Source organism: Carcharodon carcharias, chromosome 1 (genome assembly GCF_017639515.1).
Source record: "Carcharodon carcharias isolate sCarCar2 chromosome 1, sCarCar2.pri, whole genome shotgun sequence".
Taxonomy (NCBI): domain Eukaryota; kingdom Metazoa; phylum Chordata; class Chondrichthyes; order Lamniformes; family Lamnidae; genus Carcharodon; species Carcharodon carcharias.
Window position 1 is genome coordinate 112,260,535 of NC_054467.1, and position 12,181 is coordinate 112,272,715.

Genomic DNA, 12,181 nt, shown 5'->3' on the forward strand with positions numbered 1-12,181 from the left:
GTTCACATGTTTAACAAAGTATGTCAGGAACATGATGGACAAAGTGTGCTCACACTACCATATATTACACAAGCTTTCAAAACATTATATAATGCATTAAAATTAAACATCAATACAGCCTTTGCTTAATTCCAGTAAATGCATCTTGAAATTATTTCAAGGTGTGATGTGTTTCCAGGTGTCTCTGCATGATAAGGCACGATATAAACAAGTTTTTTTTATTATAAACCATTTGTACATGCTCAAGGAGTTTTACTTGAATACAAAATTATTTTGGTCACCCATTCCAAGGATGTAACATATGGAAAATTACCGAGATGCACATTAAATGTACAGTATTATGTTGTGAATAGTTGCATCCCTCAGTTGCTTTGTCTCAGCAAACAATTTTTTCAATTAAATAGGATTTGGTAAAAATAAAATACATTCATAGAATGAAAACTTCGTACTTAAAATTGCAAGTTACAACAGGTAAAAGCACGTCAACATTTTCGTTACCATTTCCCATATACAACACAAAATTTTAAGTACAGTAAAAAGACAGTTTTAACCTATCAATACTGACTTCACGTTTCCCTTACATTACTACAACAAATATAACTTAATTTATAATATACAATGTACACGATAGCTTAACAATTTTGTTGAGTCAGAAATGCAACACCTAGCATTCTTAGTTATCGTCTTGTTCTTTTTGATGGCACTTCAATTTTATGCTGTCCCCTTCTTCGTTCTCCTGGACTCGCTTCTCGTTTGCGTCCCTGTTTTGTCACAGGAGATGGCTGACTCCTTGATCTGTGAAATATCAAAATTCTGTGACATACAGTAGGTATTGTAGATTTAGATTTAAATGTTCAGTTTAGAATTCTATTACTGATCACAATTTCCTATACTTCATGACAACGTGATCCAGATTTTCCTCGGTGATTTTACAGCCAAATCTTTGATGGGACACAGTTTCATTCTCACTCAATCAAGTTGACACTCATCTTGTCAAATTTCCTTGTGTCAGTCTAATTTGTATTTTTCACGTGAGCTCCTAGAGGGAAAGATGTTGCTTGCAACAGCAAAAAGTGGGGACAAATAGTTATGAAGCTATGCAAGCTGAGGTGTGGTTTGCTCCGGAAACTTCCAAATTGTAGCCATAAGAAGTGAATTGATCAGCAAGGCGCTTAAAAATTCTGAAGGGCCTTCCAAAGGATGTTAGTAACATGCTTCTAACACCAGAATCCATCATTGCTGTATCAGCTGTCACATTTTACTAGATTACCATAAATATACTTTAATAGAAAACACTCCATGTTTTGATTGCAAATTGATGGACAAGCGGACAATTACTAATCTCAGTGTCTAGTAAAAAGACAGATTGCTTTGACACCACAGAAAACAAGCTGTAGAATAAAATGGTTTCCAATGTCAATCTGATGAAAATATAATTTGTTGTAGGTCACCCTGATACTAGTTAGTAGTAGTAGCAAAGCACACTACAGTGAAATCAGTAACTGTATCAGCAAGTGTTACAGGAGACAGGAGTTCAAATCCCAGCATGGTAGCTGGGGAATAAAAGTTCAATTAATAAAAACACTCCCATCAGTAATGGTGACTCTTAAACCATTGGATCATCGTAAAAATCTATCTGGTTCACTAATGTTCTTCAGGGAAGGAAAGCTGCCATCCTCATCCGGTCAGGCTGTCTGGTGACTCAGACCTAGCAATGTGGTTAACACCTGACTGCCCTCTGAAATGTCCTGGCAAGCCACTTAGTTGTATTCATGGTGATGGCTCATCACCACCTTCTTAAAGCCAATCCGGGATGGCCAGTAAATGGTAGCAATGCCAGCAATGTTCATATACCGTGAATGAACCAAAATAAAGTCGAGGAACAGATAGGTCAATTGGCCCAAGATTATGTCAATACATCTCTTTAATCCCAAATTCTGGCCCTTTCTCAAAATTCTTTAATACCTTTATATCTCAAGTATGTCCATCTGGAGCCATGAATTCTATAGTCTTGCAAATTCGTGTGAAGAACTATTTTTCCTGAATTTGTTTTCAACACTTGGTCAATTACGAGCTCAAGCCCTTTTTTTGGATTCCTTTACTAGAGAGAACATTAGAACATAAGAAATACAAGCAGTAGTAGGTCATATGGCCCCTCGAACCTGCTCTGCCATTCAATACAATAATCTTCTGCCTCAACTCTACTTTCCTGTTTGCTCCCTATATCCCTTGATTCCCTGAGAGATTAAAAATCTATCTCAACCTTAAACATACTCAACATTGAAGCATCCACAAACATTTGGGCAGAGACTTCCAAAAGACTCACAACCCTTTGAATGAAGAAATTTCTCCTCATCACAGTCCTAAATGATTGACTCTTTATCCCGAGTCTGCACCTGTGTTCTTGATTTCCCAGCCAATGAAAACAACCACTCAGTGTCTACTCCGTCAAGCCCCTTCGGAATCTTGTGTATTTCAGCGAGACCAACTCTCATTCTTCCAAAATCGAAAATACATGCCCAATTTACAAATCCTCTCATTGTAGGATAACCCTCTCATCCCAGGAACCAATCTAGTGAACAGCCTCCAATGCAAGTATATCATTCCTTAGACATAGAGACCAAGCTGAGCATTGCACTCTAGGCATAGTCTCACCAAAGCCCTGTATAATTGTAGCAAGACTTCCTTATTCTTGGACTCCAAACCCTTTGCAATAAAGGCCAACGTGCATTGGCTTTCCTAATTGTGCACTGTACTCGCATGCTAGTACAAGGAGGAGTTGCATCCTACAAGTCCTACCAACTTCCTTGATTAAATAACTTGAACAAATCATCTTTAATTGCCTCAGCTCTTGTGAAAATAACCCAAGTTTATCATTTCTACCATCAGAGCTTTCTCAAAGACCAGCACGTTCTTAAGATGGATATTCATACCCAAAAGAAGTTTGGCTTATATTCTGTATAAATGTAGAGGCACTTCATTGTTTTCATATCCATTATCTGCTCTGATGAAGTCCAGCATCTCAGTAACTTTTCTGCTTACTTTTTTGCATCTGCATTAGCACCCTCTCCCCAAAATATGCTCAGAAAGCTATATATTGAATTTGGCACCTTACAGGGTTGTCATAAGCTTTAACTTGCTTGTTAACTGCAAATTTATTTGACAAATATCACTCAAACAAAACAATTAATTTTACACTTCAGCTTATGGTATACAAGTATTTTCGTTAAAATTGGTGACAAAATCAAGATAGCCTATTTAACAGTTATAAATTCTTGTAACAATAAATTTAAACCAAATTCTCTCCCAAAAGTCAGTAGATGGCAAAATGAAATATGATGTAGTTTTGCTGGAGATAGGTTGTTGGGACCAATTGAAATGTCTCAACAGAAAGTTAATTAAATATGCACTAATTTTCAACAAGAGGCTTACACAATCATGATAAAATTAACATTTGCTTTCTGGCTTTACCTTGTAACAGACATGGTTGTTGGAGTTTTCCCAGACTTTGTATCAGAAGTTAGTTTCTCTTTTGCTGAAACTGATGAACGCCGTTCTCGTTCAGCTACTGGCAAATGCTCAGGGCTGCTTATTCTTTTGGCTGCACGAGTGGTTGGTTTATTCTGAGTGTTCAAATCAGATGTCTGGCTTCTACAAAATGGATAAAATATCAGAACTCTATGTACTGAACTTGTGAGTAGTCTGTCCTTTTGTAGTTAAGATTCTGAAGGTCAGGTATGATAGAAGGTTTGGTCAAAACATTTTTACTTGATGTTACTGTCAAAATTTAAGCAGTAACATGGACAACTAATTCCTTCATTACTATGTAATCAGTTATTTCCAACAAGGTACTCACCTTACTGAAGGTCACTTATGCAACTAAGCCCAAAATGGATTAACTATATACTGGTACAAGAAAATTCATTAAAAAAAGCCTCTGATCCCTGGAAAATATTAAAGTTGCGTAAGGAGTTGGTAGTACTATAATCTAAAACAGAAATCTCTAGGCACAAAAGTCACTGCAGGATTTAAACATAATTAAGTGCAGTTTGTGTGCTGCAATGCTGCAGGTGCATATTTCAGTTAATGCATTAAACCAAGATAATGTCTGCATTTTCAGCTGCATGTAAAAGATACTACTAGATGGCAAACAAGACCTTTCCTGGTGCCCTGGTCAACATTCTTCTCTCAAGTAAGACCACCAGAAATAGATCATATGGTCAATTCATTCATTTACAATTTGTAGCACCTGTTTACAGAGCATTTGATGAGTTTTGGGTGCCTCAGCAATGCAAAGATACAAGTTTGTTCTTTCTACTGTAAAAGCCAAGTGAAACTTTGCTAAACTATTAAATGTCCTTCAATTCATTAAAGCAGCTCCAAGTGACAGACTATGAATTAGTAATATAGACCAGTCTCTCCATGTCATTCAGAAGCTACATTTTGAAGTAAATGTATTTGCAATTGTACAAAGTATTAAGTGTTGCTTTTAACAGTTCCCCCTATATAAAAAATCGATACATTAGAAATGGATGTCAATGGAGGGATACATTAATTGGATTTTTCCCTTTCTGAAGTGTATGTCTTTAAATTATGATAGCATCAGAGCATAAAATTACCTTGTTTTTTCTTCAAGCTTCGTAGTAATTTTGCCTTGAGATTGTGTTGGTCGTTCTTCATCTTGTACTTGAGCTGGTACAGCTTCTGAAAAAGGTCTGGGCATATCTTTTTCTTCTACTGCAGTTTTCTCCTCTAAAGGCATTTAAAACACAAGAAAATCTCTCATTGGTATTTGCAGGCTCAGATTCTTACAATGTTTTTAATTAAAAACAGACCCCAAAAAGAAAAAAAATGTAAAGCCGAGATTATTTTTATATACCTGAATCAAGATGCCTTCGCTTAGAGGGATTTTCTACTGGAGTGTATGGACGCTTGGGTTTTCTCTCTCTTCGAGGGGAGCTTTGCTCTTCGGCACCTTTGACAGATTGCTTTTCCTATTTTGGGAGGAAAATTTGTATTAATACATTGCTTTTAATTTCTTTAAAATGCAAGATATACACCTGAGCAGGAAAATTAGTTGCATAAAACATTCTTCCAGAGCCCTCACAAAAAATTCATCTGCACAAGACATGTGTAGTGTGTTCAATAGGAAGTGCAGTCATTACAATGCACTATTTTACCTATATAACTGTCACACACTTTCAAAAGTAATTGTGCAAAGCACTGATATATTTGTGTTTTGCATCTAAACTAAGTATTCTTTATTTCAAGGAACAATTTTAACGAGTTTATATAGTGACCTTTGCTAGCAGTGCATGTAGGTGGATGTTGGTTGAACAGGGGATTGACATCAACTGTCGAACAGCCTGCCAACATTCACCATCTAGGCTGCCATGAGGAAGGGCTACTTTGGTGACACAAGGGATAGTTATGCGTGGCAATCAAATCATATTTTAGCATGGGTTAGGGCCTTCAGAAGGATGATAATTGGAAAAGATAGGCAAAAGTGCTTGGCAAAAACAAATGAAAACAATGGCTGGCAGAAATCCAAAAGGTTCATGTGCAATCAGCACATAAAAAGTAAAACACTTTTAAGACCCAGTATTTCATGTATCTCACTGAAACAAATTGCACACTGCCTCTTACTTTAAATACCAGAATACTTAACCCTCGACAATGCTAATCTAAGACTCATTTTGTTCAGTTTTCTAAGCGTGCAACATAATGAAACCAATATTTGAAAATTTGAATAGAAAACCACTTTAAGTTTCTCCAGAGCTCTCAGGTTACTGGACATAACCGTATAAAGCAGGTACCAAAACAGCAAAATAAATGAGGCTCAGCATAACAGGCTCTCCTACTTGTTGGATTATCTGGGTCTGACTGATCATAACAATAACAAATGCTATAAAATATTTTAAACATAAAAAGCTGACCCCTAATAAAAACAATTATCTTAATCAATAATTAATAGAAAAACAGTTAATATAAACACCTACAAAAACAAGCAATTCACACTGCTTGATAGTGATCAAGATCTGAATTTCTTTGTGGAAAGAGGGACAGTGTATCTATAGAGAAAAGGTAGGCAAAAGTTCTTTTCTAAGCAAAGAATACCAATACACCTCCACTAGTGAGGGGGAGAGGTTACTAGCATATGCAAATGGTAATAGAGGAAAGCAGAGAAATGGTTTATTTCCTAATCTGGGATGAAGCTCATTTTTGTTAACTGATTATCAGTTTACTTCAAAAATTTATTAGGTAAACTAGTCAAATCAATGCTACAATAATTTACACTTTAATGTAAATAGTCTTTCTGAGATGAAAATTGCAAGAACACAGAAGTGAATTGTGAGGCATGAGGGTAAAAGTTCCAGGCAGGATCAGGAAAGAGTGGTCTACACAGAACGCTAAAGTTAGGAATTTGGTGCAAGTGGGAATTCAGTACCAATGGCAAAGGAGATGCTGCTTTTTTGCTTCCAACACTTCTTGTTTTCTGTAAGCTCGAAGCAGGACGTACGTAGAAGTGTTGTCTAATGTTTTAGCGCTTAATGCAAGTTAATGCACGAGAAAAAGAAAACAAACTAAAAAGTGGATACAAATAATCTAGACTAAGATTTGGCAAAACAGACTATATGCCTGGACTGCAGTATGTGGGAGTTTGTGAACAGTGAGACTGTCCAGAATGAATACATTTGCAGATGTCTTCATCTCAAATCTCTCCTGCTCAGAGTCTTTGAGGTGTAATGTAGATTGGGAGCGTCCTGACACAATGGAAGGGGCGCAGTATCTGGACACTTTGCTCCAGACTTTGATCACACCTTGTAGAGAGGTACAGGCTCAGTAAGGGGTTGGTGTGACTGGTAGTGTACAGTTAAGGGGAATCCAAGAAATGCAAGGGGTAAAACAGGAAACAAGAATCCAAAGAAACTGATCCGTATCAACAGTTATGATATATTTGTTCTATTTGAGGATAATGATAAAGACTGTTGGAAGAACAGCCAGAATACAGGCCCTGGGATCATGGAGCAGGTGGTTGCCCAAAAGGAGGGAAGCGTAATGTGGTAGTTGCGTGTGGTTAAAAAATTAGGAAGACAAATAAACATCCTCTGTGAGCAGGATCGAAGGTCCCACATATTATGTTGCCTACCTGCAGCCAGATTGAAGAACATCTCAAACAGACTTGAAAGGATATTGGAGGAGGAAGAGGATCTAGTGGGGTTAGGTCCACAACATAGGGAATAGTAGGCAAGAGGCCCTGCCCGACTACCAGGAAATGGAAGCGAAATTAAAGAATAGGTCCTCAAAGATTATAATCTCTGGATTATTACCTAAACCACATGCAAACTGATGTAGAGATAAATAGATTAGATAAGTGAACATGTGGCTGAAGGAGTGCTGTAGGAAAGAGGGGTTCCATTTCGTGGGACACTGGCACCAGCATTGGGACAGGAAGGAACTGTACTGTTGGGATGGGCTCCACCTGAAACAGGCTTTGGCCAGGACCCTAGTGGAAAGGAAAAATAGGTAAATAGATAAATAAGAATAAAGTAAAAACATTTAAATTAATCTCCCTATAAAAATAGTGACTCCAGCACATGGGAAGCAGCTATTTGATGAGTAGCTGGTGAGGGTTTATTTAAGTCTTAAGTTTATTTCACTTAATTTAGTAGATAGTTTAATAAATAGAAGCATGGTAGGGCACCACAGTCCCATCGAATACACATCCTGTAGCTTGTGTGAACTCCAGGATATTTCTCCTGAACAACCACATGTGCAGGGGGTGTCATCAGCTGGAAGGATTCAAGCTCGGAGTTTCAGAGTCTGAGCAGCAGCTGGCATCATTAGAAAAAGGTTGGGAAAGCAATAGTGATAGGGGATTCTCTAGGTAAGGGAACGGACAGGTGCTTCTGCAATCATGGATGCAATTTGAGGATGGTGTATTGCTTCCCAGCATCCACAATTTCACTAGGCTGCTGCAGAACTTTAAGGTTGAGGGAGTGGTGGGGTTGTAGTCCATAGCAGTACTAACAACACAGGTAGAGAGGGAGACAAGGTCCTGCAGGCAGATTTTAGGAAGCTAGGAAAGAGACCAAGAAGCAAGACTTCAAAGGTCGCAATCACTGCATTACTCCTGGTGCCACATACCAGTGAGTATAGAAATAGGATAGTGCAGATGAATGCATGGCTGGAAAGATGACACGGGAGGGTGAGCTTAAGATTCCTGGGATACTGTGGCCAGATCTGGGGGAAGTGGGACTTATACAGATCTGATGTTGCACATCAACAGGCCCAGGAGCAATGTTCTCATGATGCAGTTTGCCAGTGCTGTGGACGAAGCTTTAAATTAATTAGGCATGGGGATGGGAACTACAATGTAGCATTAGAAAGGAGAACAAGATGCGCAAAAGATTGAGAGAGACAGATAACATTAGAATTATAAATACTTAGATATTATTTGGGGTCAAACTGAGAGCAAATACAGGTAGATCTAATTCAGGTCTATTTTGCATGTATGTAAATGCACAAAGCCTGGTAAATAAGGTGGATGAGTTCCAGGTGCAAATAGCTGCAAGGAAATATGATGTTGTGGTGATAAAAGAAACCTGGTTTAAAAAAAGGCAGTACAAGTGTCGGAATAAAAGGTTAGGAAAGATAGAGATGGAACAAAAGGAGAAGGGATGGCTGCGATCTCTGAAGTGAATATCGCATTGCTGGAGGGAGAGGATGGCCTAGAGGCATCAAGCACAGAATCTATTTGGTTACAAATAGGAAAGAATAGAGGTGCCATTAGGGACCAAAAAGGGGATCAAGGTATGGAAGCAGAGGGTATAGCTGAGGTGCTGAGTGAGTACTTTGCATCTGTCTTTAAAAGAAAGATGCTTCCAGAGTCACAGTGATTCAGGAGTACATGGTACAGGAGTGGCTAAAAATTGATACAGAGGAGGTTGTACTTAAAGTTGATAAATCACCAGGGCTGGGTCAGATGCATCCCAGGATGCCACAAGAACTAAGGGTGGAAATTGCAGAGATATTGGCTGTAATTTTCCAATCCTCTTAGCTACAGGGGTAGTGTTGGAAGCTTGAGAATTGCAAATGTTACAACATCGTTCAAAAAAAAAGTACGAGGTTAAATGCAGCAACCACAGGCCAGTTAGTTTAACTTTGGTGATTGGAAAGTTTTTAGAAAAGATAATCCTGGAAAAAATTAACAGTTGCTTGGACAAATGTGGATTAATCCAGGGAAGCCAGCACAGATTTGTTAAAGGCATATTGGGGTTAAACAACTTGAATGAGTTTTTTTGATGAGGTAAGAGAGAGGGTGATGAGGGTAACACAGTTGATGTGGTCGATTGGACTTGCAAAAATAAATAAAGAGTCACATATTAGGCTTGCCAACAGAGTTGACACCCATGGAATAAAAAGGTCAGCGATAGCATTGATATGAAGTTGACTGAGTAAGAGGAAACAGATTAGTGGTTGTTTTTCAGGCTGGAGGAAGATATCCAGTGGAGTTCAACAAGGGTTGGTACTAGGACCATTTCTTGATCAATGCACAATTTTAAAATTTGCAGATGAAAGACTTGGAAGTATTGGGAACTGAGAAGGATAGTGATAGGCTTCAAGGCGACAGACAGGCTTGGGTGGGCACTTGGCAGATGAAATTTAATGCAGGGAAGTGTGAAGTGATATTTCTCCTACCAAAACGTGAGACAATATAAACTAAAAGGTACAATTCTGAACTGGGTGAAGGAACAGAGACCTGGGGGCTTATGTACACAAATCGTTGAAGGCGGAAGGACAGGCCAAGAAAGAAGAAAGTGGTTAAAAAGGCAAATGGGATTCTGGGCTTTATAAACAGAGATACAGAGCAAAATGTAAAGAAGTTATGATGAACATTTATAAAACACTGGGTTCAGTCTCAACTGGAATATTTAGTCCAATTCTGGGCACCATTTTATAGGAAAGGTGCAGAAAAGAGGGCTGGGGTTCAGTTAAGTGGATAGATTAGAGAAGCTGGGATTGTCTCGACAGGGAAGGGTTGAGAGGAAATTTGGCAGAGGTGTTCAAAATCATGAAAGGTCTATATAGAATAGATAGAAATTATTCTTTATGGAAGAAGGGTTGATAACCAGAGAACATAGATTTAAGATGACTAGCTAAAGTAGTCGTACATGAAGAAAAACCTTTACACGGCAAGTGGTTACAATCTGGAATACATTAGTTGAGAGGCTGATGGAGGCAGATAAAATTGTGGCTTTCAAATGGAAGTAGATAAGCACCTGAAGAGAAAAGATTTGAAGGGCTATGGAAAAAAGTCACAGGAGTGTGACAAGCTAGGTTGCTCTTGCAGAAATCTGGTAAAGACACAATCGACTGAATGGCCTCCTGTGCTGTGCATCTTTTCACATGGTGATATTGGGTAATGCATGCACCATTGAGAGCTTGTTTTCTATGGATTTAAATTATTTGGCCATGACGGAAAACACCAAAGTTTGTCGATATAAAATTAAATGAACATGGCAATCAACAAGTAAGAATGCTTAGAAACGTGGAAGTGAAACAAAGTATTCCCTAGAAAATAGTAAAATAAAGCAAATAGGGTTTTAGATTATATCTTGAACTTACATATTAGTCAGACCCCTGTTGGGAGTAGCGTGCACAGCTTTGGGCCCTCCATAATAGGAAGAATAATAATTATGGAAAAGATAGTGAACATTTCACAGGTGAAACCATGAATTAAAGAAAAATCCTGCTATTTCAAAGTCAGTTTTTGCAAAAAATCAAAAAATCTTTTTAAAATCCAAACATTTGAATGAATTTTAATGAGTATGGAACATGCCAGCAATGCAAAAATAAATCAAAATATCAAATCAACTAGTGAAATCTATGTGATCTAAACTTGATCACTGTACAAGCTGCATAATGCAAAAGTTCACGTTGCAATATTCTCGGAGATGTTCTCCTGTCAACAGCCAAAAGCATGTCAGCACTTCTTCAGCATGCACACGATTTGGTAAATTGCAGGCTAGTAGCAGAAAGGTTGATCATTGATGATCATAAAGGTTGCCATGCTGTCCTAAAAACTCAACTGGTTCTTTAATATACTTCGAAGGACAGGGAACCTGCCGTGCCTATCCCATCTGGCCTACATGTGAGTTGAGTTCACTCTTTGTGGTTGACCCTTAAAGGTCCCTAATGTGGTCCAGTAGTCACTCAGGTGTACAAACTAGAGATGAACAATAAATGCAGCTTTGCCAGCATTATCCATGCCCCAAGAACAATAGTAAAAGTTGGAACCATGCCTATGTTGGAGGCTAGCTCTCCATCATTGCCTGCTCATCAAATCCACTTTGGCTTGAGCCTCTTCCTCAATCCCTTGAGAAGCTAACACTGTCTCCCCCACAGCATCAACAATTGTTGGTCAGCAATCCCTCAGCAACACAAAATGAATTCACACCATGTCTGTTAACAGTTACAAGAGAACTTGCACTGGGAAGTTTTCTGCTTCAGCATTGGCTGTCTATTCATGTGGAATCCATGGCTGTAAGATAAAGCTGGCGAGTTGAATTTACAGTGGTGAAAAGTTTGGATGCAGTTTTTGTGTAAGGCCCTCTGCATTTGAGATAGCAATTCAGGCATTTTATTATTTGGCCAGCTGCTGACACTTCTTGTGGAAATGTTGTTTGCCACCCAAGTGCCAAAATCTTTAGTGAATTCACTCACCCTTTCCTGCAAGGTGAGGTTGAGTGGTCCAAAGATGTTAGCTGCTCTGGCCTGCTTGAATCGGTCTGAATTAAACCACAAATTTGGGAGTGGAGAGCAAATTTAAAATCAAATTATTAGTTTATTTGGTTTCCAAGTAGGCAACAATTCTTCATCAGGAAGCATTTTTGTCCCCAATTTGAATTAAACAACTTCACATCAAAAGTAAACTTGACTTATAAAGTCTTAAGAATTGGTTCTTCCTCTCACAGGAACAGCAAAGGGTGATTATTAAAGGTTTTCAAAAACATGGAAAGTTTTAAAAGGTCAGGGAAAGGTTGCTTTCACAAATGGCCTGTTACTGAAGATCTGCAATTCCGTTAGGTAAGCAGAATACATGCCAGGTACCTTGTCAAAGGCAAAGAGAGAAGAGCATGGGAGAGGAAGCACACTTGAGTCACCCCTGATAGCTGAA

At 38.5% G+C, this 12,181-nt stretch overlaps 1 protein-coding gene across 3 annotated transcripts in view; it reads right to left on the reverse strand.

The window, feature by feature from the left end:
• Positions 1-209: 209 nt before the first annotated feature.
• The window catches only part of bod1l1 (biorientation of chromosomes in cell division 1-like 1), a 73,956-nt gene continuing 61,984 nt past the window's right edge, over positions 210-12,181 (reverse strand). For all 3 annotated transcript variants that reach the window (XM_041188953.1, XM_041188955.1, XM_041188956.1), the window contains 4 exons: positions 4,880-4,994; positions 4,620-4,752; positions 3,472-3,651; positions 210-795 (listed from right to left, as the gene is read on the reverse strand). In XM_041188953.1, coding sequence (XP_041044887.1) covers positions 678-795; positions 3,472-3,651; positions 4,620-4,752; positions 4,880-4,994 — 546 coding nt within the window. In that variant the 3' untranslated portion in view covers positions 210-677. The remainder of the gene's footprint in view (positions 796-3,471; positions 3,652-4,619; positions 4,753-4,879; positions 4,995-12,181) is intronic.